Consider the following 19,173-nt stretch of genomic DNA (forward strand, 5'->3'; position numbering starts at 1 on the left):
TGTTAAAACTCTTAAAACGTACAACAAATAGCAAAAAAAGATAGATTTCAATCCAATTACCTAAGTAAGCTATTCTTTTCAATCCAGTTAGAGTTAAATGGAAACAAACGACCCGGCTCCGTAACCAGAGTAATTTAATAAACCCCAGCGTCGCTAAATATTTTGTCTTAAAACCCCTTTTCCACTTAGTCAAATTTATACGCGCGAAATTGCTATTTTATCGCGACCACGCGAATTGTGTGTCTGTGAGTTTTGCCCTTTGTATTATTTTATTTATTTGTGTGGCTGCAATTGACAAAATGACTGTCATCTGCCGCTAGATTCGTGCAACTAGCTGCTAAGTAGAAAGAGGCTCTTATTCGCGCAGCACCGTCTTTCCTAATACCGCGCGTAACAAGTCGCGCGGTTCGTAGCTCAGTGGAAAAGAGGTTTTAGCGAGCTAGACTGTAATCCAATTGTTCTAACAATACACCTTGCAGGATTAAATTGACGCTTGCAAAGCGGAATCGTAAACATTTCAATTCTATTATGGGTTATTGAACTTCTTTACTTGGGATAAAGGAGTGAAGTTTAAAATATTATTTTTCTACCAATTATATGTTACTCGTATGTTTATATTTAACTTATTTACTTTTTATTAGATGTTATGGTACAGACGGACAAATGATTTTAAGATTTCTGCCTTGTAAGGAAGAGATGTCGGGAGTAAGTGTAGATTAAGTATCATCTACGCTAAGGAAATTACCAGTAAACGACACTAAGCAAAGGTAGAGGAAAGGATAAGACAGGACACGCAAGAATTAATGTCTAAGGAATTAGCAAAAATAATAGTTACTAAGCTAACAAATAATAAAATCTTGATATAAATAAAGTACGTACTGCTTCATAAGGTTAGTTCTCGGACATACATTGTTGATTTTGTTGTTATGCGTAATAGCCCGAAGTCCCTCCTTCCATACCTTGTTATAAAATAAATAAAAAAAACATAAAGAAGCAGTACATGCAGCTTAACATCACGTAAAAAACTTATAAAGATATAAGTCTTAAATGTTCAAAATAGTAATTTATTTTAGTAAATAAAGCTTTCAAATAGTGACAAAAGCAGATTATTAAGTGTCTGCAAAAACGAAACTTATCAGCATAAAAGCCATGCTTAAGTAATAGGAAAGCTGGACGAATGTTATGCGCATGCATGCGGCGCTGAAGCCATGCAGGTCGGCGCTTGCCATGCGTATGCATGCAGCTTAAGTCATGCATGCCACTTACTGTTTCTTGAGGCATGTCATTGGGCACACGTTGTTCGCTTTCACATTGTGGGTGATTTTCCTTAGGCCATCAAGCCATACCTTTATTTAGCAAAATAACAACAATTGTAGATAACATTTATACTACATTTTTTAAAAGAAACTGACTACTAAATTTAAAATATTTTTTATAAAATTGCAGAAAAAATCCTTTTTTTATATCTGAGTAAAATTGATTTATATTTAAGAAATAGCTAGATGTTACCTTTGCCGTGGCAGCATCAGGACATACAACATGCTGGTAGTTAATATTAATATAATCTGTGCCACTGCAGATTGTCAACGACTTATCTTCTAACGTCTCTCCGTGTTTGTTGAAAAGATTCGTACTCAATTTTGATTCAGGCTGGAAAGAAAAGGTCAAATATCTATGTAATTTAATAAAAAATAGGCCAAGGAGTTTTTATATAAAATATTCCATCAAATATAAAGCCATTAGTCAATGTTTAAAAGCTTTAATTCGGAAGGCAAAAAGTGATTGGTGATCGTTCTTACTGAATAAACAAATAAGATATAACGTTTCTATTTCAATCCGTGTGTAACCATTACCAATGTAAATGTAATTATTCTACGTCATATGGCGGCCATATTGGACCCGTGACGTCACGCTTACGAAATATTCGGCAAATATCAATCCAATACGCCGTTCGCAAATTGCTTTTGGCAAATTCTTTGATATCGACAATCGGACTAATTGGTTTTACAGCGTTTTAATTATGATTAAGATTGGATTACAGTTAAATTTAATGCTATATAATATATATTTTAATGTCATAAAAATAACTATTGTAACAAAACCTTTCAGACTTTTTCCAGTTATGCCTTCTAAGTGTAATTATTATTAAACCATTAAATCCAGTAGAACGTCGGTGGCTTAGGGGTTAAGGATTTAATTTGTAATCTGCAGGTCCTGAGTTCGAATCCAGCCACGTACCAATGTGTTTTTTTTTGTATTTACATATGTTCGTATATTTATCCAACGTTCTTACACTGAAGGAAATCGTGATGCAACCTGCACATATCTGAGGAGAAATTCAAAGATATATGTGAAGTCAACCCGCACTGGGCCAGCGTTGACTATGGCTTAGTCATCCCCTAATTTAGGGTAGGCACCGAGCTGTTCAGTGGGGATGTATAGTGAGCTAATCATGTCCGTAAGTTGTACATTAAGTGTAAAATATAATACAATAATTAAATTTATAATACCTTCGGCACTCCCCCAGATCTCACGTCGCTGACCTGACAAAGTTCGATTACGTCACCATCCTGCAAACAAAATAAAAATATTTGTTTAAAACTATACAAATGGTCACTAAAGATAAGTATGCACCGAAGATTACAACTGTGAGTGCGGGAGTAAAGCTTAAGTAAATTCCTAAAGATTCAATCGTTATTTTCTTTTTGTTAAATATTTTAACTTAGCTTAGGTTTTAGTATTAATATTAAATGCTTTATTAACTGCTAGGCAACATTTTATACACTAATATCCGGCGCCCGTCTCCACTCTTTCATTTCCCGTTCGGTTTCAATCATCTGTTCTTCGGAGGAAATTGCGTTTGCTTTAGCTATGTGGTTGCGCGCTCGAATACAATATTGCTGCAAATATTTTGAAATATAAAAGATATGAAAAGCTTTAATATTGAACTCATTATATTCATCGAAATTTAATATCTTTGTTTTTTTTTAAATATAAGTAGATTTTTATTAATTTACTAATATTTCTTGTACAATTCCAACTACGCTTTATATTTGTGCTAGGATATGGTTTACGACAAAAGTCCTATGGCGGGATTCGGCTATTGGCACTTAACTTTTGCAAGCAGTTTGTTGTTTTTTGTTTATTATTTTTTTGTACTGTAGCAGAGATTATTTTTCTAAAATAACATTTTTAATAATTGAATTTATAAGACTGTTGTTTCTTAAAAATTATAGATGGATGTACGTTAACCCTGTTGCACTCACCAATGTGTTTTTTTATGTTATCTTGTATATTTCCTGGATATGAAAATGTTAACAGATACAACATGGTGGAATGCATCAAATGGAATCTATTGCAAATGTTCGCTCAAAGTATGTGGGCGTCGGAATGCAACGTTTTTAAATCACTCCAAATAAGACATGGAACGAATGTTTATTATGCTATATATTGTATACATTGGAAACATAAACAGAGTAATGAAAGGGTTGTAAGTATTTTCTTTATATAACTTATTTCATCTACTTAAAAGCAATCTATAAAGTGATAAACCGTTGGTTTCTGAGACCAATATCTCTGTATAAAACATATCATCTTTGACAAAACAGCGATAATATGTTTTAAATGGGGTTTTTGTTCTTTGAAATCCACAGAAAAAGTCTTATTTTATAGGATTTTGTTACTAATTTCCGCTCTTATTTGACGGATTTGTCTGGCGTTCGAAGTGTCGGACCCTAGGAAGAATTTCTTTTGTTTTTATATTCAAACATTACTGCCCTATTTATACGTCATTTTCCTAAAATTTACAGTACTCTTGTCCTCTTGTTTTATTGTTCTTCGTATTTCAATAGTAAATAATGAGATAAATATCAACACAAAGGCTTTTCTCATTGCACAAAACTTCCGATTCAAGTGGACGTCAAAAGTGACCTAGAAATGTGCAACAATCGAGGCCCGCTTCAAGCTAGACATATCGAGATAACGTCAGAAGACTTGTGAAAGCTTTGTATTGCCTCCAATGAAAGCCCACATCAAATATTGAACGCTATATGACATGAAAGGAATACTGGATCTTTGATGTAACACATTGAAACAGAAACAGTATTTGAGTTTAATCAAATTTAACAGTGGTAGAGCCCGCTTTAACATCTTCGCACGAATTGTCCCGGCTCGCCCGGTGAAATACCACGACCACACAGAAGACAGGCGTCAAGTGGAAGCTATTCTGCGTTTCGTCTGATGAGTGTGCGTCTCGGAGGCCTAATTTAGTCCTCTTTCCCTTCCCACCCTTTTTCTTATAAGGAAAGGATGGGAAGTGGAAGTGGACTCTCCGGATGAGAGGATGCATGGGAAGGAATTTTTTTTTCTGTGCGTCCTCTTCTCCGTCGATTAAAGGTAGGCAACGCATATGCAATTGCGTATGTCTATAGGCAACGGTCACTTCGCTATTTCAGCGATTTCAGGTGGCCGCTCGCTCGTTTGCCACCTTATGATATAAAAAAAATTAATATGATTGAATTTATATTACATTAATAGATTTAATGAAAGGAATAAACAGATTTATTTTAAATTCGTACTGATTGAAGTAACGAATAATCTTGAGAGATGTGTTAACGTATTTGAGATTTATATTTCATCAAGAAACATTGTATAAAGTAATCATAAACATTATATAATATTTTTCAAGGCTTCTTAAGGATACTACAAAAATTGGAATCTGCAAATTCTCCTCTTATTGTAAAGGTTCGACCCACGCTCTTTATGGTGCTTGAAGATCAAAAGGCTCTTGTAAGACTTCAGAATCAGGAGAGATAGGCTCTTTACATCAACTACCAAGGTTAAGTGAAGATTCAATCGAATTACAAGTACATTGTATAATATTGGTACATTTTATGTTAAAAAAACTTCGACGATATACATTTTTCCAACTAATGAAACCACTAAAACGTAGCAATATCATTTTACTTGCCACAAAACCGGCTAAAATAAAAATAGTTTAGTTTTCCAGCATAAAAGGTTACGGAAGAGATAACTTGGAAAATAGTGACAGTATTTGGTTACACATAAGAGTAGGTCAACTATAAGATTTAGGATAAGATTTTGAGGTAACTTTTGGTGGTAAAAACCAAGTACATCGACCCTCATTAAGTGTAAAACGTGACAATGGCTATAGCTATGTTGGAATTAACTGAAGGGTCATCAAGTGCTTTTTATAGTGGCTTTAATTCGGGCCGCACCTGCGTTACGTCGTTAAACCAAGCTTAGTAGAATTGTTCCCGGTCTTTCGTAAACTTTATGTGTTTCAGTTCAAGTTAACGATGCAATTTTGTTGAAATGTTGACATTCGAGAATGGGAATGTCTTCATGTCATGCGTTTGCCGATTTATAATTACGTAAATAAATCTGTGGTCATATTGTCAGTTATTTTTTATTTTAAATGTCGTTTAACATCTGCAAATTATCATACTAGAAATTAATTGCTTCCTTAAATGAGACGTTTCTAATTTGTGAAAGACTTAAGTGTCGTGTTGACATCGTCTTTAATTTTTTAATTAATCCTGTTTTGTTAAATTAGTGTTATTATGTATTTAAAACGCCTTAAGCGAGTCTGAAATGTTACGGAAATAGTGTTAAATTGTTGTAGTGACATGATGACGTCATATTGTTTTCTCCCGGGAGTGTGGCTTTAACTGTGACATTCCATTTTTAAAATAATCGATTAATACACCTTGATATCGATATTTTTCAAAGAGATTAAAAAGGATATTGTATAGACACTGGAAACTGTTATATACAATCTTTAATAGACTTATAATGTTAAGATTAATATTAAGATTAGAATGCTAATTAATTACCTTAATTTATATATTATTATGTATTAAGTTCGTTGGATATTTAGTTACTGAAATGTAAATCTAATTGAAGGAATTATTAATTAATAATATTCAAGGGAATGTCGGTAAAGGTCACATCAAGTTATATCTCAACTTGATAATTTAATTTTAAGTTCGAAACACTCTGCTCTTTATAATTTACATACTATTTATATAATAATACATAACTTCGGATGTGAATGGATCGATTTGTACAAATTCGTTTGTTTTTGCCGAAATCACCGAAGAAGATCGCCGTGATTTATTAAACTCTCTATTTCTTATAGCAGAATTCAAAAAGAAGTTTTTTTCATTTCTTTTTTTATATTTTTGTAAATGATATCTCGTTACATTGCCGTGGTCTTCATTTGGTATAGCAAATGCGGATTTACTCTTTTGGTGAGTTTAGGTGACTACTGGCTTGTTTGCCATTTTATAATAAAAAAAATGATCACAAAGAATGTATGCCCACTACTGTAAAGATGAAAATAGAAATAATTTATCGTGTTCGATGCAAGCTATGTTTGCAGTCAATGCATTTCCCAGTTGAGAGCAAAGTTATTCATGACTTGCGAATTGCGAATGGTTTTATATGCGGAATACACGTGGATTTTCGAATGAATTGTTTTAAAATATGTTATCGCAGCTTCCCACAGTCGTTATATTTGTACAAAATAATATGTTTACTGTACATTTTTTTATCTTTCAAATTTTGTCTTTGTATAGTCGACGCAAAACTTTCGATGTACCCGATTTATTTCATGTAAATATAAAGGGTAACACTGCGTTATGAATAAACGATAAAAGTAAAACAATAATAAGATAATATTATAAAAATATAGTATAATACTAAAAAGATAAAAGTTCTAATAAAGTAGAAATATTTCAAAGTTATACAAAGTTAAATAACGTAAAGCATCTGATCAAAAATGTCCTTTGTAAGGCAAATAATTGAAAGCAAACAAGTGCCTTAGCCGCTCGGCTTTTGATACGCTTTGTATGGGGATCAAAGGAATTTGTATGAAGCTAAAACTCGCATAGAATTCATACATGTTTGTTAATCCTTTGTCCTATAAGGAGCAAAGATTTAGAAAATATATTGAAATGGTTCACTAAATGAAATTCAAAAGGAATTTTCAGTACATTTACAAATCGATTGAAGTTACTTCACTCAGTTGGTTATTTAGCGATAGGATTCAAACATTGAACCAAAATGTGTCTTGGATTCTGATTTCTCTACTTTTTGATAGACATTCGGCAGTCTCTGTTATGAATATTACTAGCGTTACCACCTCTTCAGATATGATCCGAGTTCCCTTGTTTTACATAGTGAATTTCTACGTATTTTAAAATTTAACAGCCCTAATCTATGGTTATGCTCACCTTGCCTTCACTCTTCCAGTAGATAAAGAAGCCATACTCGTCGACCTTGAAGAGACAGTTCTGTTCAAGTTCCGTGTTATCCTTCTCCTCCGTCCACCGGTCGAATACCGCGCCCTGCACAAGATGAAGAATCAATGAATTTACAATACCCAATAACTACAAAAATATTATTATTTGTAACCTTTTTGTACACGTATTTCTGTAGTGGAAATCCACGGTATATCTTAAACATAGGATAAGAGGGAAATAGGTTGCTTTAGGCGTTAATAGAGTGAAATATAGACTATAATATTGTTTGCAAAGGCATGTATCGCAACACTCAGCGCCACCGACTTATGACTACTAACATTAGTAAAACCTTTACTAACCCTAGGATAAGAATAAAAATATGGATCTATATAAATAAATTATTATTATTATTATATGATTATGCCTGGTGATTGGACTTTCATACAAAAAGTCACACGTCATCCTCAGCTCACAATACGTCGTCACTGAGATTCTCGGAGCCTATCCTAAGTTAGGCGTGACTAGTTCACAGTCAACCACAATGGCTAACTACAGGGTGATTGACTTCACACATATCTTTGAATTTCTTCACAAATATAAATCAAGTCAAAATTAGAACGCAGAGTAAAGGTGTAAAGTTTAGTAGTATTTGGTTAAGAGTTTGAATCTACATCTATCCCATAGTAAAATCGCTATATAATATCGTAAGATCGATAACAATATTTTACTGTAGCTTTGAATGTTCACGAAACGTGTCGTGTTTCAAACTTCGACGTATATTATAGCATTCTTGAGTTGCAGCCAAACTCTGCAATAGTATTTCAATACTTTACTAAGTTAGAGCGTCGGTGGCTCAGGAGTCAAACACTTAGCTTGCAATCTACAGGTCCTGGGTTCGAATCCCGCCATGTAATGTGTTTTTCTATTTCTGATTTACATATGTATATTTATCCGACGTTCTTACGGTGAAGGAAAACATCGAGATGCAACCTGCACATCTGAGAAGAAATTCAGATATGTGTGAAGTCAACCAACCCGCACTTGGCCAGCGTGGTTGACTATGGCTAATCACCCCTAACTTAGGGTAGGCTCCGAGATCCTCAGTGGGGACGTATAGTTAGCTGATGATGCCTTTACTAAGTGCTTCTTATTGTTTCTCTATGATTATTGAAAGACGTAAATCGACATAAAACACGCGCAACGTATACTTTAAGATTTAGTAAACGAGATTCAAAGAGGTTTCAGTTATAACTATTTTTATTTAAATGGCAAGAAACTCTAAAATAAACATGTTTTTACCAGCGCCTGATAGTTTATAGAAGCAATGTCCTCTTTCCTGTTTTAATTTGTCCGCTCTGTGAGTAAGAAACTCTTTGTTTTAAAACTAATCATGCGCAAGATAAGAAGATCAATGATCACTTAGCAACTACATATGGAACAGTTCTATGTTACCGTCATAAAGGTGCTGTCGGATACAATTAGGGTCGGAGGAAAGAAAGCTATGGAGCGTAAATTTCTCAGCACTGAAAATCGTTATCGCTAACAGAAACAGAAATGTAATATGTATGTGATAATATCTTTTGAGTTTAATAAATTAGAAAATTCCAATATAATTGACATGGTTTATTGAACAAATACACTGAATAGACGTAGGTTTCTGAGGCCAAAATCTGTGTATAAAACATATCGTCATCCCCGTCATTATCTTTGACTAAATAGAGATAACAGTATGTTTTAAACGGGGTATATGGTTTCAGAAACCCACGATTAGTTATGTATATTATATTGTAATACTTTTAAAACGGTACGACCAAAAGAGTTAAGTATTTAGTACTATTTGTTAAGGTAAGGTAAGTGTTTGATTGTGAGTTGAATTAATAAACATATCATGGGTCAACAAACCATTACAATTCTATTTATTGTTAATTTGATTTGAATATAGTTGTCCTAAAGTAACATTATTCCTCAGGATATTGTAATTGTGAGCTAAAAGCTATTTTAAGTAAACAAAAGCTATCTCTAGCGATGATTGTCCTATTGTTCTATCTCGGAACGCTATGAAAGCAATTCCTAATGAAGTTGGGCGTAGATAAATAAGTTGATAGTACAGTCAGCTCCATAAATATGTATGCATTATAAAGCTTTAGAAATGTGTATACGCCTTCAGTTTTAAAATATGTATGCACGTATCCTTCGTTATACTTCTGACTATGAATACATGCTTGATATTGGCAAAGACGTGCTTACGTATTTTTGAATGACGAATGTTTAAATATTTGTGTCTGACTGTACATTAATTGTTAAATTTTCTTTAACTCATTTAACATACATACTCACTCCTATGATATAGATGGGTAGGCAGAATGAAACTTAATTTTGTTTCATTTATTTATTAGCGTTATTCTTAAAGCTGTACAAAATTAAATAAAATGCATATAAATAAGAAAATCTTCACCATTAAAAGTTAAGATTCGAAATGGGACAGACAGAAGTATTGATTGTAATTACGTTAAGCGCAAAACGAAATGTTTTAAGATCAATATTCAAACTTTATTAAATATAGCTAACTACTTATGTTCGTATTGAAGGAAACTCTTACGAAGAATATTCTCGAACAATGTGAGCTAAAAAGTATTTATATGAAGGAAAGTTAAACACGCTCGAGTCGTTTCATGTTTGTTTAATCTTTGCCTTATGAAAGTTATAAAACTTTTAGAACTTTTTAGAATATTTTACTTATGAAATTGTCTATTATTATAAACTTGGTAGAAATACGAAGTAATATTATAAAGTCTAGAAATTTTGGCTTTAACTAAAATGTTGCAATAAGCACACTCTCTCAACAGTTATTTGTACAAGATATCTTAAAATGCCATGAGGTCTACATTGTACAATTTCGTTTTATGTATAGTCATTATTAAAAAAAAATAGTGCAACATTTTATTACAGCATTACTAACTGTCGCCCGCGACTCCGTCCGCGCGTAATTAAAAACTTAGTAACCTATGTGTTCTTATAGACTATGTTCTACACTGTTACTACTACTGTTCTGGAGATAATATCCAAACAAACATCCATTCATCTAAACATTCGCATTTATAATATTAGTGAGAAGTAAGATTGCTCAAAATGTAACCGTAACTTCTCACGACGCTAATGAAATACGAATAACCATAAAACATTGTAAACTCGTTAATAACAATTGATTATATTAACAGTTTCCGTTCTCTTTATCTGACATTGTATATAAAAATTACAACAACTGACTGACTGTGAGTTTCTGAGACCAACTCTAAGAGATTTCTCCAAGACTCTTAGCAATCGGAAAATAAAAAATTGCCGTTTAAAAATTGACAAATAAATCTTTAAAATGTTTCAGACAGCATTTTTGTGTCAATAATAATTTGAAAAGAAATAATTGTGTTATATACTGCGTTTTTTGATTAGATTTTACATATTCAAATTGTATAAATTTAACAAGGTTATTAAAGGTTCATACTAACTCAACGAAAAGGTGTTCAGTTTACAAGATAATAACGTAACCGCGAGGCAACCCTAATTAACATATCATGTTGGATTAACACGAGCCTCTTAATCCGTGTCCCACTTTGTACCCGCGAGCCAATTATACTGGAGAAAATATAAAACACTATTTGTCTCTCGCGACTTCGTCCTCGCGGGATTAAAGAAATCTTAATAAGTAGAATATGTGTTCTTCCAGGCTATGTTCTACATCTTTGCTAAATATCATCCAGATTCGATTAGTTTTTCTGGAGATACCTCATAACAAACATAGATCCATCCATCCGAATTGGACTGCCTTTATCTATAGTACTTAGAGGTTGTAGTATCTTACGCTTAGTATCGACACATTCGTACAAAACAACTCTCTTTATCTTTAAAAAATTACAACATGGTGAAATTAGCTCACCTGCAGCAGGGGTTCCGGGACGGGGATCTGCCAGTTGAATTCGAACTTTTTGGTCATCGTGTAAGGGTGAGTTTAGTGCCGCGCCTCAATCCTTCGCACCACAGTTCAGCAGTTGCCCATATTCAAAAACCTAGAAAAGAAGAAATAATATTAAATCTTAAGTACATTATAAAGATATTTGATTTTGGTTTTAAACAGATTTCTTTTGTCAACAGTAGCTGTTTCCTTATCTTTTTTTCTTTAATCTTTTTATCTGTATGATGAGATAGGATACGTTTAAGGCCGGCCCAATTATCTGAAGATTAGCCGCGTGCCTGTCGCCAAGGATCGTGTCGGGCCCTGACCGCGCCGACCTCCGTTCATATGGTAACCATGATTTTGGCACGATTTTAAGTCTAGGAATATATTCCTTTTTGCGTAAATGAAAAATTCTATACATTTTTTTCAAATTTTAGTATACAAATATGACGTTTTAGTAAAAGAAAATTAATTATTCAAATACAACTCAAATAATTATTATATATATTTAGTAAGTAGCCAACGTAGCTTTTAAATGGTTTTTAAACAATAAAAGTTAATCACATATGTATTATAACATACGTGACAGTACTAAGAAAGTCTTATACATGTAGCATTTGTAACAGCACACTTTTTATAAGAATAGTTGATTCCTTATATATTTAATGGGAATATCCCACAGAATTTATAAAAAGTGGTATCACGAACGTTTACTTAATCTTTGTCGACAATGAACACGAGATGTTATCGAACCTTGGCTCTTCAATTGTACAGCTCAGGCAATTCGTGCCTCGACCTATGACCCCACTTTACGTGCAACTAACAAATTAGTATTTACATCTTACTATTTATTATTATAAATGTGAATGCTTAGATGGATGTATGGATGGTTAGATGCTTGTATCTCCAGAATGCCTTAACGGATCACGGTGATATTTGGCATAGATGTAGTACATAGTTTGGAACAACGTATAGGCAATTTATTAAGATTTTTTTAGTTCTAGGCGGACGAACTCACGGGCGACAGCTAGTATGAACACAAATTTATTCTATGGAAATAAGCTATAATATTATATTTTGAAGGCAAGTATAGAACACGTGTGATTTACTATGGAAAGAATAAAATAGAAAACAGTGTTTTTTCTACCTCTATTTGACATAATGGCAAGAATAACTGAGTTATACTGCTTGTTATAAATTATTTTGACAAAAAAGTGCTTTAGATTTGTTACTTGTTAACTAAGTTAAGCAGAAATGTATATTAAAACAAAAAAAAATAAACATACAAAAGCAGACTAAATTTAATGTTAGTAGTGCTCTTAACCCCTATTAGCAAGTTAATCCATTAGTGCCAGCGGTGGCCAGGCTATCCAGCTCTTTGGCTTTCTCGGCCGGGTTGCCAACTTGGTTGCGGCTCTTTTGAGGTTAATTCGCTTAAAAGCTTTTCAGATGGTGTAGTAAAGTAAAACATACGAACAGAAACATGATAGATATAAATTTCTGTAACATTTATAATTATACAGAAATTAATATCTTATTTATTTATCACGCTACGCCAAGCACCTGAGCCACTTCTACGCCGGTGGAAAAGTGCTACACGTTACAAAACTAGTGATGACCCGCGTCTTTATTAAAGCAGCATTAAGAAAAGTAGCCTGTAAAATTTTTGCGCATACTTCAGCTACTTTCCCGTCAAAATCGGTCCAGCCATTTCAGTGACTACCCAGAAGAAGCAGACACAGACTTTTTCACGGACTATCCGTCAATTTCCGTCGGTGTTAAATGACATTATTTAATATAATACTCTGTCAAGTCAGTTCTATATTGTAAACGTTTCATGTGAGATTTAACATGTATTTTGCAACCCCCGTCAACACGTAGCTCGACACACCCCTAACGTGTTATTGCTGCTGTAAACGTAAAGCCAATTAAATAGCATGAGTGCACGTGACATCATTTATACGACTTCTTTTAATGGATCTAAATAAAAATGTAGCTAAAAGTATACGCTCTAAATCTATAGCTTGCTAACAAATACAAAACTGTAGAGAAATTTGGATCAGATGGAGAAAATACATAGGTTACTTATTTTTTTTATTCCGTGGGGACGGTGTCGCGGGCGACAGCTAGTATTTTAATAATATTCTGATTATAAACTCCAGGAAAAGGAACTTTCAAGATTAAAGGCTCAGTGAATTTTATTACTTTTAGTAAGGACATCAATTCTATCGAATTTCACGTGAAAGTGTGAATACAAAATGATGTCCAGGGTATGCCGAGGTCAAAGTAGGTCAGAGGGTCACCCTCTAATGTATGGAATTAATACAAATGGGACGCTTTCAGTTATCAGTATCCTTGTAGTATACGATCTTTTACTTAAATTCAAATACAACACATAAAATATAGAATTAGAAAATCTTTTACAAAGATTTCAAAACTGTTTCATGACCCGTATTTATATTTACTATGTTGTATTAAAAATGAGACGAATTATTTTATAGACATCGCGACTTCGTTTTAGTAATACTAAATTAAATTTATTATACATTTTTATTTCTATAACTACATACAGTCTTAAATCTATGTAAAATAAAATATTAAAAAACGAATAATTTACTAAAATATGTTATTTAAAGGAGTCCCTTTAGGCAAGGTCCCGAAGATACTGGCAGCGTTCCCCCTTTGGACAGCTAAACTAATTCTTTGACCGTGGTAGCTGCCAGCTCTTTGGTCCTCTGTGATGTCGATTATTTTTTTTTTAGTAATTATTAATGTATTTACTAGTACTAAAGGATCATAACCAATTACTTTACGTAAAATTTGTTATTATTTATAAACCACTCAAAAAAAATAATCGAGAATGAATGCGATAATTTTCAATCGCAAAGTTTCAGTGTGGCCAACCGCTACATAATTCATGTACTCCCCTCCCCCCGCACCGTCCCTGCCAGCTCTACAAACATGTAAATTAGCCTGTATTTGTTATTCTCGCGCCAAACTTTGCTGAATATAAAAGTAAGCATTTCGTATTTTAGGAAATTGAAATTCGTATTTGATAAAATAAGTATCACAGCTTTCATGTTTATTAAGCATTTTTCGTAAGGTCGAAAATTGTCAAACTTTTCGTTTTAAATTGAAAATCATTGAAACACCTATTATTAAAATACTTTAGTGGCTGAGTGTCGCCAGCAAATGATATACCTCATTTTTTTTTAATTTTTAATATTGGTCGAATACTATGTTCCTAGACGTCTACGAGAATACTATTTTAAAAAAGACCACAATTTAAAAAAGATTGCATAGAAAAAAAAACGTTTCAGATAAAATATAGAACATTTAAATAACACTTCGTTGCTCGCTAGCGGTCACGTTCCGGCAATATTAAAATTCCATTGTTTCCAGAATCAGACGCAACTCGAAGTGTGAATGATCCGACATCTTGTTACAAAACATATGTAGATTCACACATGTAAATGAATTTAAAAAAAACTACGGTCGGAAACATATTTTAAATATGGCCATTAATTTTAAATGGAAACACTTTTTAATATTCGAAAAAAAATAAAAATAAAAAAGGTACTCAGTGTAACGTTCTTTTTACATACCACAGACAAATAAAAAAAATCAATTCCGTTAACCGTTATCCTAGACAACCATTAACACTTATATCCCAGTTTATGACGAATCCTATAAATTTACTATCGACTAGATAATAGACATAAAAATGCCGTTAAAGGCGAAGGTCGTCCAGAACTAACGTTTGCATACCATACTTAAAAAGATTAATAATTATGAAAAGTGCTCTTTGGGAAAGTAATTACGTAGGATGACCTTTAGTGGAAAATTACTTCAAAACGTATACCGAGTTCCAATCGAAATCCCTGACCATAGACAATGCAGATTACACTAAAACTTGTTTATAAATATTTTTTTAAAACCCCTTTTGTTACATCTTACTAATGATTGGAGTTTGTTACTCCGTATCTGCAAAACGTATTAACGGATATCGATGGAATTTTGCAAAGATGTAGAACATAGTCTGGAAGAACACAGAATCTACTTACTTATAATAGTTTTTCTTTTTTTAATTTCCGCGCATACGAAGACGCGTTAAATTAACTACTCTCATATCACAATAACGCTTCACTTTGTCTTACAATTGTAAGAAAATAACCAAAAAAATTTAATGGCAATATATTACTCTACTTAATATCGGAATTGAATCAAAACGAGGTTTTCGGTTACAATATTTAGATTTACACGCATCTTTACACTTATTACAACGTATTGTAAAAAGTCACAGTGAAAAAAGCGGTTATTTTGCGTAACGAGCACATAAAAGTTTGACAACGGTGTTTACTTTGGCCGCGGTTTGAGATTGAACACGTCTGCCGCGGTCGGCTGCCGTATATTTTGCTGTTTTTAAGCCCAAACGACGTGAATGAATCATTTGTACGAAGTAACGATAGGACATTTTATAATACTGTTTTTTTATTATCCATTATTGAAATAAAATGCTATATAATCTTAATTTAATTAATATATTAATAAAAAAATCTGGGGTATTTTAATTCCTTGACAAATGATAGTCCATTGTCCATTGGTCAATGTCACGAGCACAGTAACATGCTTTGTCCTTGATTTTGTTATCAGCGGTCGCTCGCCTCCATATTTTATTTCAGTAGTCGAATCCGGTGTTATTGCTAATATCACATTATTCCCATATAAATATTTTAATGTTAAAAACATATTTTCCTTATTCCTAATACAAGTTTGTTGATAACTTTATTTTTATCATCATCATCATCAGCCACTATATTAGTCCACTGCTGGACATAGGCCTCTCCCATGGCACGCCACTGAGCACGATCCTCGGCCACTCTCATCCAGCTCTGGCCAGGTACCCTGCGAATATCATCGCTCCACCAAGTCTGAGTACGTCCTACACTACGTTTGCCGACCCGTGGTCTCCACTCAAGAACTCGTTTACTCCGTCTATTTTATTTTTATAGAAGAAATTATTTAAAAAAAAATAATTAAGTTAAACAAACCTTAGTGCTGCAGTTAAATATAAATTATTTTATTTCGTTATTATCTGTTAAGTTGTAAAGTACCCAATAGGTATTCGCATTTTCAAAGTAATTCCCATTTTATTTTATAATAAAATTAAAAAGTAGCATCCTGTATGTATGTTATATAACTTTCAATTAGCTCCTTCTTGCCGAGACGAATTGCTGTTACAAGTTAAATGAGGAATCGAAAAGACGTTAATTGTTTCCAAGTTTACACAAACTTAATTGATGTGAGTTGTTGTTTGGTTAACATTATGTTTACAGACAAGTCCTTACAGAGTTGCGAAGACGGAATTGTTTAACCTTTATCTGAGCTCTGTTGCGCGCATTGAACTGTTAAGATGTATACGTTACTACTAGTAATAATGGAGAGCAAATATTTATTTCTACTCTGAACGTACGGAAGAGAATTTAATAGATCTCTGATAATTTCAAATCTAATCTATTCTTAGGAAGACTATTTATAGTAATATAAGCCCGTTTATAACATAATTTCTTGCTGTAATATATAAATATTATTTTACGTGTAACATTTCATAGAAATTTTATCCGAATTAATCCTTCGTTCACTTAAAATAGACTTCAATTGAATGACTTTGGATTGATGAAAACGTCATTCACTAGTAAATGAATAATAAGATGCGTGAATGATTTGAACGTGTGTTGTTTATTTTAAATTTAAAATTAATAATCCCTGACCTGTTATTCGCATGTGTAATTAATTAATGTAAACAAGTACTAATTAATTGCTTGAGAATCGTCGGATGAAACAGCTACTATATGTCTGCCGGCGTTTCCTTTGAAGACGAGAATAGAACGACAACAAACATCAGTTGAAACAAAACAAGAGATGCATCAATTCAAACGGTTAAATTGTCTCGATACAAATGTTAGTTTCCACTGTATAAAAACTTAGTCGCTCTCTTTCATTCTCTTTAAAAAATAAAGATAGAAATGTTCTTACACATCTTTCTAATATTATAAATGCGAATGTTTAGACGGACGATTGGATGGATGTTTGTTTAAGGTATCTCCAGAACGGCTGAAGGGATCCGACCGAAATTTGACATAGACGTAGAACATAGTCTGGAAGAACACATAGGCTACTAAATTGGTTTTTTAATTCTGCGCAGAATGAGTCGCGGGCGACAGCTATTGTTGTAAATAAAATTAACTGTATCACAACCAGAAACAAGCAAATAGCAACAGTGACTAGATACAGCCGATGCGGAAATGTCTCGCTTCTAATTCCATTCACATATTTACCGGGAATTGACAATTTATCGCGTGAAGGATCGCTTTGTAGGAGAATAATGGAATACATTATGTAACTCGTACCGCACAAAGTTAGGTAATATATGAGGGAATTCATACCGCAAGAGTAGGTACGAAACAAGTACTTTTATAAAGTTTTAAGACTAGCTTCGAAGTTTCGACGGATCCAACGCAGACAACGGAACTTTAATGAGTTGTCTTCCAAATCAATAACTTGCTTAAGGTAGTGGATTTTAACAGTAACATCTTAGTCATATTATAAATGCGAATGTTTTTTAGAAGAATTTGTTATGAAAAGATTATGTTTGTTAGAAGGTATCTTCAGGACGGCTGCATCTCGCTGAAATTTGACAAAAAATAGAACATAGTGTGGAAGAACACATTATATACTAATAAACTTTTTTTTTTATTTCGAGCGGACGGATTTGCGGACTACAACTATAAATGGTTTGTAAGATAATTGAAAAGTGTATAAAATCTCAACAAAATCTATTAATACCAGTTCTTGCTGGACAATAATCACTATCTTTTTTGATATAATTTGATTTATGATTTAAGATGGGATTTAATAAAAAAAAATAAGCGATGTAATAAAAATGATAAATTACTGGGGATATGATACCCTGGCCTGGGCCCACTGTCTGTGGCCGTTTGCATTTGACCCAGTTATTTCCACGCATGCTCCGTCAAATATATACATCAAAGCGATGACCTGCACTTAATTATATAGAAAAGACATCAAGTGTTATAGCTAAAGTTAAATTTATGTTTTGTTTTAACTACACCCCATCACAAAACAGAGCTGACAATGTTTTTTAAACGGGGATTTCGGTCTCAAAAACCCACGGTTTTCTATTGATCGCTAACGGACAACCTTAGTGTAGATTCAGGATGACATACTTATACCTAGGGTTACATTACCGTTAAATGATGTGCAGTGTTAGTATTTTTTTATGATTTTACTTAGCAAAAATGTAAAAAGTTTCGTATACCGTGCCGAAAGTAATAAACACAATGTTATCCAGAATGTATCCTTGGCCTAAACATTGAGGAAGCTCGGCCGAGAACGAGAGCTAATTTATTGTTTAACAATGATTTATACCTCATTATGAAAGCAGGAGCGAGTCGTAAATATTGTTGAAAGAGATAAGGCTAGCGGCACACTGATTGTTTTAAATTTTAAATCGTTATGTAAACAAGATTAAATTAATAAAAAAACATATTGTTATCACTGTTATTTCAATGAGAATGAGCGGGACGACAAACATGTTTTTTGGCAGTTTGAACTCGCGTTAAACCTTAACATTCGTTATTTGTATAGTCTGACTAACATATCTTGACCGGTAAGAGAAGCGCTACCATCGCGATTATGTCTGTCGAAAAATATAGTTAATTAAGTATCGCTTATGCCCACCGGGTCAGATATATTTGTCGCACTATAGTTTGTGTCGTTTGTTTCATATCCCAATTGGGTTAAAAAATGCTTATATTAGTAACACGGTAATTCAAGGCGGAACTATGTGGATATAAATTTGGCAGCGCGGGCGGTTATTCTTAGTTGAGATGAGCTAAAACAATTCGTATGAGTCATGAACAGATATGATATACTGAT

General features: G+C 33.2%; 1 protein-coding gene across 2 annotated transcripts in view; it reads right to left on the reverse strand.

The window, feature by feature from the left end:
• Positions 1–19,173, reverse strand: part of norpA (no receptor potential A) — a 35,789-nt gene that overhangs the window by 10,185 nt on the left and 6,431 nt on the right. Inside the window, exons 2-6 of one of the 2 annotated variants that reach the window (XM_013306878.1) lie at positions 11,197–11,326; positions 7,257–7,370; positions 2,511–2,570; positions 1,510–1,650; positions 880–959 (exon numbers count right to left, since the gene is read on the reverse strand). In XM_013306878.1, the coding sequence (XP_013162332.1) occupies positions 880–959; positions 1,510–1,650; positions 2,511–2,570; positions 7,257–7,370; positions 11,197–11,253 (452 nt within the window). In that variant the 5' untranslated portion in view covers positions 11,254–11,326. Of the gene's footprint in view, positions 1–879; positions 960–1,266; positions 1,347–1,509; positions 1,651–2,510; positions 2,571–7,256; positions 7,371–11,196; positions 11,327–19,173 lie in introns of both variants that reach the window. The other variant, XM_013306877.1, reaches the window with a different exon arrangement.

This window comes from Papilio xuthus, unplaced genomic scaffold (genome assembly GCF_000836235.2).
Source record: "Papilio xuthus unplaced genomic scaffold, Pxut_1.1 DF828177.1, whole genome shotgun sequence".
Classification (NCBI taxonomy): Eukaryota; Metazoa; Arthropoda; class Insecta; order Lepidoptera; family Papilionidae; genus Papilio; species Papilio xuthus.